Source organism: Rhinichthys klamathensis, unplaced genomic scaffold, assembly GCF_029890125.1.
Source record: "Rhinichthys klamathensis goyatoka isolate OS25496 unplaced genomic scaffold, OSU_Roscu_1.1 h1tg000720l_1, whole genome shotgun sequence".
NCBI lineage: Eukaryota > Metazoa > Chordata > Actinopteri > Cypriniformes > Leuciscidae > Rhinichthys > Rhinichthys klamathensis.
The window spans coordinates 233,337-247,500 of NW_026607135.1; the positions used below are offsets into that span (position 1 = coordinate 233,337).

The 14,164-nt window shown below is 40.9% G+C and overlaps 1 protein-coding gene across 1 annotated transcript in view; it reads left to right on the forward strand.

Annotated features, from left to right (window-relative positions):
* The first annotated feature begins 3,796 nt into the window (after positions 1-3,796).
* The window catches only part of fbxo44.9 (F-box protein 44, tandem duplicate 9), an 89,737-nt gene continuing 79,369 nt past the window's right edge, over positions 3,797-14,164 (forward strand). The window contains exons 1-6 of the mRNA XM_056242263.1: positions 3,797-3,841; positions 4,100-4,361; positions 4,452-4,566; positions 4,645-4,740; positions 13,853-13,988; positions 14,084-14,164. The exon at positions 14,084-14,164 is cut by the window's right edge and continues 62 nt beyond it. Coding sequence (XP_056098238.1) covers positions 3,797-3,841; positions 4,100-4,361; positions 4,452-4,566; positions 4,645-4,740; positions 13,853-13,988; positions 14,084-14,164 — 735 coding nt within the window. The remainder of the gene's footprint in view (positions 3,842-4,099; positions 4,362-4,451; positions 4,567-4,644; positions 4,741-13,852; positions 13,989-14,083) is intronic.

Here is a 14,164-nt window from a genome sequence, read left to right on the forward strand (position 1 = left end):
AAGTCTTTATCATATAAAGAACTTTAGTGCTGACTGCCAAATGATCTGTAGCACCCCAGAGATGCCCTTCCCATGGCCTGACCTTTCGTAAAGGGTTAGTTCACCCAAAAATGAAAATTCTGTCAGTAATTACTCACCCTCATGTTGTTCCAACCCCGTAAGACTTTCGTTCATCTTCGGAACACGAATTAAGATATTTTTGATGAAATCTGAGAGCTGGATCACTCCTCCATAGGCTTCTTAAGGGATCGAAACTGGCCGGCCCAAAAGTTATGAAAGACATCGTTAAAATAGTCCGAGTGACTACAGTGGCTCAATCTTAAGTTTATCAAGCGACAAGAATATTTTTTGTGCGCAAAAAACAAACAAAAAGAACGACTTTATTCAACTACTCTGTAAGGCCGTGATATTTCACATAGTGAATCTACGCAAAGCTTCTAGGTTGCACGTCACATGTAGGCTCACTATTGGCCGACGCTGGTCATGTGTGTGATGTGTGACGTACAACCTAGAAGTCGGCACATAAAGTTGCAATGGTGGGGCATGTTCTGGGTACCATATTTCAATAATAACACATCAGAAAATGTTGGAATGCAAGATTTCATTTAAGAATGAATTAATCTATGCCTCTACGTTCCCGTTTTTTTGAGAACTTGTGAAATAATAAAGTAATGACACCTCCAGTATGCTAAGTCGGCACATAAAGTTGCAATTGTGGGACATGTTCTGGGTACCATATTTCAATAATAACACATCATAAAATGTTGGAATGCAAGATTTCATTTAAGAATGAATTAATCTATGCCTCTACGTTCCCGTTTTTTTGAGAACTTGTGAAATAATAAAGTAATGACACCTCCAGTATGCTATGTCGGCACATAAAGTTGCAATGGTGGGGCATGTTCTGGGTACCATATTTCAATAACAACACATCAGAAAATGTTGTAATGCAAGATTTCATTTAAGAATGAATTAATCTATGCCTCTACGTTCCTGTTTTTTTGAGAACTTGTGAAATAATAAAGTAATGACACCTCCAGTATGCTGTCGGCACATAAAGTTGCAATGGTGGGGCGTGTTCTGGGTACCATATTTCAATAACAACACATCAGAAAATGTTGTAATGCAAGATTTCTTTTAAGAATGAATTAATCTATGCCTCTACGTTTCTGTTTTTTTGAGAACTTGTGAAATAATAAAGTAATGACACCTCCAGTATGCTAAGTCGGCACCAGTGGCGTAGGCAGAAATTGTATTTTGGGTGGGCCAGTGAAAATGTGAGTGGGCCTATAGTTTTTCATAGAAAAAAATGACTTCAGTAATAATTAACCTTAGAGAGTAGAAAAATTAATAGACAAACTGAAACTGCAAAAACAGTTACACCTTAATATTCGGCAAATCATCATGTTCAACCAACAGAGCTTAATAAAGGCTGGACAAACCAGTGTAGACAATAACCTGTCTATTTTATTCAGGCTAGTCAGCAGTGCAAAGACAGTTCACCCGAAAATAAAGTAAGCTAAAATAATAATATCGCAGTTAGATCGGCGGGTAAACCCACGTTAGGCTGATCGGGAGAGAGGGAGCAAGAAGCAGCCGCCACCAGCACCTGACTAGCCTTCTCCTGGGGTAATGAGTCGGAAGAACTGGGCTGGGTGGACTCGGTAGATGAAGGCAGTGGCGTGTCTTCTTCCTCAACTCTTGCTTTTTTCAAATAGCACATTAAAGAAAGTTGTTTAGCCATTATTGTGGCGCCGACGCCGCTGAGAGTTTTCCTGTCGGAACCCCCAGCAACCATAGCAACCAATAACGTTCCGGAGAGAGGCTTTCTACAACTTGCTTCGACAGTTCCATTTTATTCGGAAAACGAATTAAACACACACAGCAGTCAACAATAAATCAGGTATATATTAATATATTTTCTTAAATACATTTGAATAAAAATAAACTAAAAATGTATTTTTATCAAACTTGCCTGGGCGGGCCAGTGAGTAATGTGGGCGGGCCAGTGCCGCCCTGGCCCAATACTGGCTACGCCCCTGGCACATAAAGTTGCAATGGTGGGGCATGTTCTGGGTACCATATTTCAATAATAACACATCATAAAATGTTGTAATGCAAGATTTCATTTAAGAATGAATTAATCTATGCCTCTAAGTTCCCGTTTTTTTGAGAACTTGTGAAATAATAAAGTAATGACACCTCCAGTATGCTATGTCGGCACATAAAGTTGCAATGGTGGGGCATGTTCTGGGTACCATATTTCAATAATAACACATCAGAAAATGTTGTAATGCAAGATTTAATTTAAGAATAAATTAATCTATGCCTCTACGTTCCTGTTTTTTTAAGAACTTGTGAAATAATAAAGTAATGACACCTCCAGTATGCTATGTCGGCACATAAAGTTGCAATGATGGGGCATGTTCTGGGTACCATATTTCAATATTAACACATCAGAAAATGTTGTAATGCAAAATTTCATTTAAGAATGAATTAATCTAGGCCTCTACGTTCCTGTTTTTTTTAGAACCTGTGAAATAATAAAGTAATGACACCTCCAGTATGCTATGTCGGCACATAAAGTTGCAATGGTGGGGCATGTTGTGAGTAGCCTACCATATTTCAATAATAACACATTAGAAAATGTTGTAATGCAAGATTTCATTTAAGAATGAATTAATCTATGCCTCTACGTTCCTGTTTTTATGAGAACTTGTGAAATAATAAAGTAATGACACCTCCAGTATGCTACATCGGTACATAAAGTTGCATGTAGAGGCATATTCTGGGTACCATATTTCAACAATAACACATAAGAAAATGTTGTAATGCAAGATTTCATTTAGGAATGAATTAATCTATGCCTCTACGTTCCCGTTTTTTTGAGAACTTGTGAAATAATAAAGTAATGACACCTCCAGTATGCTGTCGGCACATAAAGTTGCAATGGTGGGGCGTGTTCTGGGTACCATATTTCAATAATAACACATCAGAAAATGTTGTAATGCAAGATTTCATTTAAGAATGAATTAATCTAGGCCTCTACGTTCCTGTTTTTTTGAGACCTTGTGAAATAATAAAGTAATGACACCTCTAGTATGCTTTGTCCAGTATACACACACACACACACACACACACACACACACACACACACACACACACACACACACACACACACACACACACACACACACACACACACACACACACACACACACACACACATATATATATATATATATATATACATACATTATAAATATGTTAGACTGGAGTAATGGATAACTTCTAATAAAGAACAGAAATTACATTACATTAAATCTCAGTTGGAAACATACTGTCACGTTTCTCCATACTTTAAAAAAAAAACATTTAGTAATTATAAAATAATAATTTACCACATAGCTTACACCATTTATAGAGGCAGACAAGATGATCTTTTCAGGAATAGGCTATTTATTTTCACTGTTAAATGAAAATCACTGTTAAATGAAAAATGCTGCCCGATCCACAGGCTTGTAATTCACATACAACTGTTCCTTTAAGAAATACGGCCAAAAGCACCGAGAGGGAGGGGTTAACAACCGCCCAACATTTTTAAGGTGGAACGAATAGTTCGATGAATAAGGAGCTGGCGAAAAAGGAGCTGGAGTCAGCCTCGTGGTTAGAAAATCGGTCTGACACTAATGCGAAAGTGGCTATTATTTGCGTTTTCTTTTTTCTTTGTAACATTGTCAGACTTTGAAACGTAACTTTCGTGTTTGAAGACGCGCAAAAGTGACTTATATATCAAATGTCATTTAAAAAAATCAAGAATGGGACGGGTCATTCACACTCAGTAAGTTTTTGAGTTTTTGGTTTCAGTTATAGCCAATTGCTATAGAGAATTAGCATCATATTATAACTTGGATATATCTTGAAATTGACTGACTTGCCTGATAAGTCGATCATTGTGGACCAGCAATAAACCATGGTCATACCATCTTAAAATGGTCGGGGTGGAACATGGTAGCAGATGACCAGCTCGGACCAACTAACAGCAACCATGTTCCACAGCTGGATCTAAATTGAAAGGTAATCTTTTTTCCTCTGTCAGTGCACAGTTTTGCAGCCAAATGTTCCTCTAGCTGTCGTTGAGGAGATCCTACTGAACCTGCCTGAACATCAGGTGGTGCGAGTCTGTCGGCTGGTGTGTCGTGAGTGGAAGGAGCTGGTGGACAGTGCTGCACACTGGAGAGAGCGCTGTCGGAGAGAGGGGATCCAGCCCTGTGATGCTTCCAGACCCCCAAAGGACTGGCGCCTGTTTTACTTTATAACTAAGAAGCGACGGAACTTGCTCAAGAATCCCAGAGCTGATGGTGAGCCACATAATTAGGACTGTACAGAACATGTCAGTATAAAAAAAGAGAATGTTTGTGCTTGTGGTTTTTATCTGATGTTCTTATTAGATGATCTTCACGGATGGGAGATTGTACAGAATGGAGGTGACCGTTGGGCAGCCGAGGAAAATAGGAAACCATTTCCGGACGACACAGTCACCAAATGTTTTGTAACATCTTATGGGTATGTTTGATATTTTAGAAAGTTCAATCAAAGATGAAGCAATTCCACACATGAATCACTCATAAACTTTGTCCTCAGGTTATGTTTGAAACGACAGCTGATTGATTTGACGGAAGAAGGTTATAGTGGTGCTTTCATGGATCAACTGCAACCTCCTATCAAAATATCAGACTGGTGAGAGTCACTCAAACTCCCATTTCATGCTACAGTATATTTAGGTGTTGAATTTCATATTTTATGTGATTAATTCTTGTAAATGACCTGTCCATCTGGGTCACATTCGCCTTGAATTGTGGAATTGTGCCTGGCAGTATGAGAACCCACGCGGTATGATATTTATAAGTAAAAAAAAATTAATGTTATTAAAAAACATTATTTTGCAGATCATTTTGTATTTTTATTGCAATAATCTGCATACATTTTATGTAATCAGGACAGAAATTTAACTGAAGTGTTACTAAAGAGATAAAAATGAATATACTGTCATCATTTACTCACCCTGTCGTCATTCCAAACCTGTATGACTTTCTACAAAAAAAGATATTTTGATATACTATATATATATATATATACACTCACCTAAAGGATTATTAGGAACACCTGTTCAATTTCTCATGAATGCAATTATCTAATCAACCAATCACATGGCAGTTGCTTCAATGCATTTAGGGGTGTGGTCCTGGTCAAGACAATCTCCTGAACTCCAATCTGAATGTCAGAATGGGAAAGAAAGGTGATTTAAGCAATTTTGAGCGTGGCATGGTTGTTGGTGCCAGACGGGCCGGTCTGAGTATTTCACAATCTGCTCAGTTACTGGGATTTTCACGCACAACCATTTCTAGGGTTTACAAAGAATGGTGTGAAAAGGGAAAAACATCCAGTATGCGGCAGTCCTGTGGGCGAAAATGCCTTGTTGATGCTAGAGGTCAGAGGACAATGGGCCGATTGATTCAAGCTGATAGAAGAGCAACTTTGACTGAAATAACCACTCGTTACAACCGAGGTATGCAGCAAAGCATTTGTGAAGCCACAACACGCTAGGGGTGGGCGCTATACCGGTATGAACTTGAATACCGGTATTATTATGTTGTGCCATGATATGGATTTTGCGATAACGAGGAGACTGTATTCATAAATTCAAATTTTGCAGTTATATTGTTTTGTTCAATTTGGTACTCTTTACAACTGTTAACACGAATGACGATACAGAATCAAATACGTTGTTCAAGGAAATGGCTGATTTGGCGCTTCATACGCGTGAAGTTGCTGAGGCGATTAACCGCTGTCCTGTGACTGTGCGTTCACACCGGACGCGAATAGCGCGTCAAATTCGCGTCTACCGCGTCTAGTTTGACGCTTGACCACTTTGTGTTAATTCGCGTGTCAATGGCGAAATTGACGCGCGTAAAAACAAAAGTTTGAAGCGAAATTTACGCGCGTCAGAGGCGAAACCCGTTGGCGGGTTTTCTTTTTAGATGTTTATCGAGCATTAGCATTAGCATTATTCGAGAGAGTCACCGCTCGTATATGCTCTGGAGAGCAGAAACCGCTGCGTAGGGGACATCGTCGCTGTACTCGGGTCCACCAGAACCTCCGGAGGGTTTCAGGAGTTTCACAATTTGCTCCAGGAGCTAGGTTTGGTGGACCTAATGGTGAGGACGCTGACGAGGACAGCGTAGGCCGTATAAGCCCTCGGCCTCGAGTGGTCTATGCCTGTCGAGCCCGCGCTCTACAGCCCGGTGCGAGGTTCACCCTCGCCCGCATCCACCTAATCTGTCATTTATTTTTGTTTTGATAATAAATGAAGTCAGCCTCCAAAAGTGATTAATCTGTCCTGTAATTTTTTTTTTTCTCTCTCTCTCACACATCACTGTCCAGATACGAACTTATATGTTGGTTGTCTTTACATTATAATAATATTTCATATAATCTAGATATGGAATAAATAGCATTCAATACAAAATGGATATGTCTCATATATTGAAATCAAGTTTTATGTGATAAAATATTTGCTTTGTTGTGCATTAGAACCACAGTCATATATTACAAAATAATTTATTGAAGCATCCAGATACTTCACCACGTGACAGCAGCAAGCAGCTAGGCTCCTGATTGGTTAACGCGGCGCGAATTGACGCAGAAGTTCAGATTTTTCAACTCGGGCGGCAGACGCGAATTCGCGTCAAACGCTTGAATGCACAAATAGCACTAACTAAATCATTCGCGCTTAACGCGCCAGACGCTCAATTCGCCCCATTCGCGCGAACTTGACGCGCGAATGAAGCCTTGTTTATACTCGACGCGTCCGCACGAGCGCGAGTCTCCGCTGACTGCGCGCGGACCTCTCCATATAGACGAGGCGTTTATACTTGACGCGCTCGCCGTTGTGCTATTCTGTGAAACGACAGGGGGCGACTCGGAGTAATTCTCCTCTAAACCACCAGGAATCAGCAGTGAAGAAGTAGTTTGCCATTTATTAGTAGTTTATTCATTTCTGATTCATATAAAAAGAGTAATAAATGCAGTAGGTTTATTGCACTTTCACTGCATGTAAACTAGTAAACAACTGAAGCCTTATTGAAGAGTGTTTAAACCTTAATTTCATTAGCAGGGCTTACTTCTGCTATTGTAGGCTTATTTTGTAAATGTAAGCAGTTACTTTATACAAGTGCAAACTGGGTGCTTAATGTAAATGTGTTCCTATTCACAAAATGAGAGGCTTTTATGGTCGCCCATCAATGCAAATGTCTCTGTGTATAGAAGGATCATAAACATGGTGGTACAGACATACCAGTTCGGCCAGATTCGGCTCGAAGTCGTTCATCTTCGGATGCGGCGCCGCGCGCGATGTTACAAAAAGTGCCGTGCACACCGCCAGGCGAAATGGGGTCTTGCGCACCCAACGCGCACGACCGCCCACACCGCAATGACGTCATTTTTGCCGCGCGCACTTCGCGCTCTTGCGGACGCGTCGAGTATAACGCCGGGTTCACACCGGACGCTGAAACGCCGCGGAAGCGCCGCGGAACGGAGGCCGCTTCCTTTCGGCGCCCATGTTAACCTATGGTGTCGTTCACACCAGACGCGGCGCGGCGCAGGCGGCACGCGCCGTGAAGCGCCAGTTTCGGCGTCTGGTCTATTTTTTCCGCGAGCCGCGAGTGATCCGCGTCAATTCCGGAAGGAAGTTACACCAAGAAACACTCGACTATCCGGTCAATTGTCAAAATAAAAGCAATTTTCAAATTAAAATACCGCGAGTGACAAATGCGAACACACAAACAAACAGGGAAACAACGAGAGGGAGAGGCACAAACTTCTTGGTTACAGAAACATGGTGTATTTATATTATGAGGTTATTTACTTACCCATGATGTAAAAAAAAAAATAGCTCTGAATAAACAACTGAGCAGAAGCGCTTGTCGACCTCCGCGAAGAACACGCGTCTGGTGTGAACAGGCACGCGCCGGACTGCGCGTGAATTTCCGTTCCGCGTTGCTTCAGCGTCCGGTGTGAACCCGGCGTTAACAAGGCTTGAGGCGTATTCGCGTCTACCGCGCCGCGCTCTACGCCTCATTCGCGCTGCAGGAATTTTTTACGCGCGTAACGCGTCTTTGCATTGACAACATTGAAATCACTCGCGCCTGAAGGCCAATTTACGCCGGGTTCACACCGGACGCTGAAGCGACGCGGAAGCGGCGCGGAACGGAGGCCGCTTCCTTTCGGCGCCCATGTTAACCTATGGTGTCGTTCACACCAGACGTGGAGCGCCGCAGCGCGGCGCAGGCGGCACGCGCCGTGAAGCGCCAGTTTCGGCGTCTGGTCTATTTTTTCCGCGAGCCGCGAGTGATCCGCGTCAATTCCGGAAGGAAGTTACACCAAGAAACACTCGACTATCCGGTCAATTGTCAAAATAAAAGCAATTTTTAAATTAAAATACCGCGAGTGACAAATGCGAACACACAAACAAACAGGGAAACAACGAGAGGGAGAGGCACAAACTTCTTGGTTACAGAAACATGGTGTATTTATATTATGAGGTTATTTACTTACCCATGATGTAAAAAAAAAAATAGCTCTGAATAAACAACTGAGCAGAAGCGCTTGTCGACCTCCGCGAAGAACACGCGTCTGGTGTGAACAGGCACGCGCCGGACCGCGCGTGAATTTCCGTTCCGCGTCGCTTCAGCGTCCGGTGTGAACCCGGCGTTATACTTCTGCGTCGAGTCTGCTGTGGAGTCCGCATCAGCGCGGGCTCGGCAAAAGTGCGCATCAAGGGCGCAAATCGACCGCAGAGGGGGCGCTCGCGAGCACCCTTCTGAGATCTAAAAATGACAAATGGGACACACTACGGTCTCACGGACTTAACGGACACGCGCACGCGGCAGCCATTGTAAGTCCACAAGACCGAAAGTGCATATGAAGTGTGCCATTTGGGACAGGGCCTAGGTCTGCGTTGCTCTGCAGTACAGCGCCGAAACGCTAGTTGGCGGCGGAGGGTTTTAATGTTCCACTGTGTTTAGATTCCTCGCGGCAAGAAGAAGAAGATTCCTCGCGGCTGTTTTGAGTTTAGGTTACTACAAGCAATGTCGACTGAAAGAGAGCAGATCATGTTGGAGTTGGAGCTTATCGAGGTGGAAAAGGTAATTTTTTTGTTTTTTTAACAGTTTCGCTGTACTTAGAATTTAAAAATGGCGGGCGGTGCAGAAGAACACGCCGGAAATACATAGGAGGAAACGCGATGCTCCCAAGCCGACCAATCACAGATCTTGCGGTCCGCGTCGTCGCGACGTGTAGTTACATTTTTGAGGAGGTGCGCGTCAGGTTACGGCGAAGGGTACGGCGTATGGTACGCGTCTGTGCGTATGCTACGCCGTACCTACTGCGCGCACCCGACGCAGAAGTATAAATTGGCCTTGACGCGCTATTCGCGTCCGGTGTGAACGCACCGCGTTCAATGAAGGACCGTAACGTAGAACACATCGCTAGTGCTAAGCGGCTGTTCATAAAGGATGCATCTTTTGCGGTGGAATGGGAAATAACAAGGTAATGAGACGCAAGTTTGACTTTTAACTTGAGCGCAGCATTTTTAGAATGCCGTTTCATTTGCGAGACGCGGGTGCAACACCAAAACAAGTTCGTCAAGCACAAAAAAACGTTAAAGTTCTAGGCTACTGTGAGATGTCATGTTTTCATGAAGGTTGAAAGGCTGAAAGCTGCTATTATTATCTTTGTTTTTACAAAACATTTACTGCTAATAATATTATCCACGTGGAGTCATTTCCCCGCAATGTAACGTTAGGCTATGAATAACAGGACACGACACACACATAAGCGCACGCATATATACGACACACACATAAGCGCGCGCATACACACACACTGGTCCACTATCTTTGTGGGGACTCTCCATAGACGTAATGGGTTTTATACTGTACAAACTGTAGGCCTTTATTCTGTCTCCTTACACTAATGAATTAGTTTGTATTAAAATTTTCATTGTTTTTTTCTTGTATACTTTTAAGTTCTATTTATTTGGTGCTTTGTTCAATCTCAAACCATTATGTTATTTTTATTATTAAGATGTCTGCACAAGAGTTAACTGTAATCTGTGCAAACATTAAACTTAAATTAAACGTCTCGCTTTGGTCTACACTGGAAGTGTTCTGCTCGCTCTGCTAAAGCTAAACTATAATTACTAAAACTGAAACTAAATAAAATAAAAACTATAAAGAAATGTGTTTGCAAAATAAAAACTAACAAAACCATTAATTAAACTAGCTAAAACTAAACTGAAATTTAAAGCAAAATTGAAAACGATATTAAAATAAAAACTAATTTAAAAAAGCAAAACTATAACAACAGATATTCCCGGCGGAGACAGAGCACACCCAAAGACGGCTCTCACTCAGAAATCAATAAAGTCTTCATTCGCTGCCGGTTCTCATTATGACAAGACGAGCAAAAAGTGGAAAAACATAACAAGTGCATTCAGGCCTACCTCATGTTGCACGTTTGCACTTTTTGAGAAAAAAAATGGCACAATAAAAAATAAAAATAAACATTTTTCTAGTTATCTACTGTTAAAATACATATTTTGCCTGTAATTTAACTATGGTGTACTAAAATGTGATTCCAATTTTTTTTCTCATATCGCAATATAATATCGATATCGTCCGGACAGTGAAAAATATCGTGATATGAATTTTTGCTCATATCGCCCACCCCCACAACAAGCACAACCTTGAGTTGCTACAACAGCAGAAGACCGGGCTACAACAGCAGAAGACCCCACCGGGTACCACTCATCTCCACTACAAATAGGAAAAACAGGCTACAAATTGCAAGAGCTCACCAAAATTGGACAGTTGAAGACTGGAAAAATGTTGCCTGGTCTGATGAGTCTCGATTTCTGATGAGACATTCAGATGGTAGAGTCAGAATTTGGTGTAAACAGAATGAGAACATGGATCCATCATACCTTGTTACCACTGTGCAGGCTGGTGGTGGTGGTGTAATGGTGTGGGGGATGTTTTCTTGGCACACTTTAGGCCCCTTAGTGCCAATTGGGCATCGTTTAAATGCCACGGCCTAGCTGAGCATTGTTTCTGACCATGTCCATCCCTTTATGGCCACCATGTACCCATCCTCTGATGGCTACTTCCAGCAGGATAATGCACCATGTCACAAAGCTCGAATCATTTCAAATTGGTTTCTTGAACATGACAATGTGTTCACTGTACTAAAATGGCCCCCACAATCACCAGATCTCAACCCAATAGAGCATCTTTGGGATGTGGTGGAATGGGAGCTTCGTGCCCTGGATGTGCATCCCACAAATCTCCATCAACTGCAAGATGCTATCCTGTCAATATGGGCCAACATTTCTAAAGAATGCTTTCAGCACCTTGTTGAATCAATGCCACGTATATATAGTATAGTATATATCCTCCTGGGACCCAAGAATAGACTTTTGTCCACTGTAGTGGACATTATATTTTAGTGAATTTCTCTGACATCATACATGTCACATGACACAACCTGGGCAGGGACGGACTGGGACTAAAAAACGGCCCTGGACTTTGACCAGGCCCGGCCCAAAGCAATCGGCCCGCGGAAACTCGACAACAACAACAATAACGCCTGCCGCCTGGCATGAGTGTCACAAGACTTTAATTGTGGCTCATAATACTATACCTAGCTAACAGCAAATTATACAATCCATTCCATGCTGTCTTAAAATGAATTTATTACTTAATAATCTTAATTAATTTATGCAGTAATTAATCTTAGCTACTGCACAAATAATAATACCACATCTAAATGAAAATAGGCTACACCATTACAAATGTAACTTCTGTATTCAAAATCTTCAAAGTTTGTAAGCATTAACTGTAACGTTACCAACATTTTTAAAAGTAAAAGCACAACATATTTCTTAATATTAGCTACTGCATGTGGCATTTTACAGCTAAAATGTTGAAGTTTAGCTGTTTTAACTACTGTAATCATTAAAAATGTAGCAAGCTGAATATCACTTCCTAACATCATCCCTAGCAAGTAACTTGCAAAGTAATTTCTGATTAATTCGGTTCGTGAGTATTAGAGATAAAAGCCCGCCCGCACTTGATTGGTTGGGTCCTTACATGCGCTTCGTGAGGCACACGCGCACACTAGCACACACACGCAAGGTCTCTAGCTCGCTCCCTCTCTCTGCCGTGCGCGCGCTACGCATGCGCACTCTTATTCGCTCTAGATTCCGAGAGATTTTAACTAATTTGCGGGCATCAGTGAGCCGCTATAAATATGCGGGAGACTCCCGGAACTTCCGGGAGACTTGGGATGTCTGTGACTGCGTGTGTGGCGGGTGGTGGGCCGGTGGGCCGGCCCGCCGGCCGTCCTGGAGTACCGGCCGTTCTGTGATTCTCCAGATCACACAGATGGCCAGTCCGCCCCTGAACCTGGGTGTCCTGTAAAGAGCACATTCAGGACTTTTCAGAGATACCAAATGTTTGGAGGTTTCATCATGAAAACAACTTCTCCTTGGTCTTTAAAAATGTCTGACATTAATTTAGTGATCAAATGTAGCATTCTTATGGAAATATGATAATATATTGTAATTATATTTAAATTGGACTACTTTTTCAAATTGTATTTCATAAAACAACATCTCAGGGAAATGTTAAGGGGTTTCAAATAAAAAAAATACTTTGTTACAGAACAGGGCATTGATTTCAAACGTGTCCACTGTAGAGGACATCAGGACTAAAACCATGTTTATCAGGCATTCTGGGAGACACAACAAGTGAATATGGAGATAAATTATACATCAATATTCCTTTGAAATATTAGATGATATTATTAAAATGTTGCCAATAATTACTCCAATTGTTACACTTCTTTTTTCATTAAATGTTGCTCCAAGAACACATTAATGTGCAAATTAGATACAGTGTATAGATACATTGCATTGAATGGGAATATTAACTTATGGCCATTTTACCCACATATTGCAAAAAGTAAAATGGTGTATCAATTCATTCCATTATTTCTTTCATAACATAGTTGAGAATAATCTTTATACAAATTTTGGTTGAAAAAATCCTGAAACCCCAAAATTTATTGGTGATTGAAAAAAAATCCCATTGTTTTTGCCTATACATATAATTTCATGTCATTTTATTTTTTAAACAACTTAGTCCTGGCGTCCACTACAGAGGACATAGCATAACGTATGAATAAAATATTATTTTATATATGTGTTTTTTTACCATTTGTTTATTGTGCTCTAAACAGTGTGATGACATGGAAAAAAACTAAATTCAAAAAACTTTTTTTTTCTGGGTCTCAGGAGGATATAGTACTTAAGGCAGTTCTGAAGGCGAAAGGGAGTCAAACACAGTATTAGTATGGTTTTCCTAATAATCCTTTAGGTGAGTGTATATATATATATATATTGTATATATACTGTATATATATATACACACTGTATGTATATATATATATATATATATACACTGTATATATTTTGTCCATACAATGAAAGTTAATTGAATCAAATGTTTTTTTTTTGGACTTATCAACTTTCAAAACATCTTCATTTATGTTCCTCAGAAGAAAGAACACAATGTTTGGAATGACACGAAGGGGAGTAAGTGATCCAGAATTCAGAATTTAAATTTTTAGGTGAACTATTATTTTAAGAACACAGTACCAATGTTAAATCAGGTTCTAATATGAAAACACAATTTTAGAACAGAACTATATCTCTTTGATGTCTTATCTGCAGGTATACCCCACACTCACATTGTGGAAGTGAATATCGGATCTGTGTAGTGTTGCTTGATGAGAAGAAGAAACCCATCAGTACCTTTCAGCCTTATAAAGTTTTCTTGCAACAGGGGGACAATTATCCATGGTGTCAAGTGAGTAAATTAATACTGACAGTACAGTTATTCCCCTGTAATCAAACTAATAGTCAAAGCTTAACTGTCCCTGTGTTTGTCCTGCTTTATTTAAGATGACCCGCGTCTTTAAGGATTATGGACCTGGAGTTCGGTTTATCAGTTTCACTCACGGTGGGAAGGATACACGGTTCTGG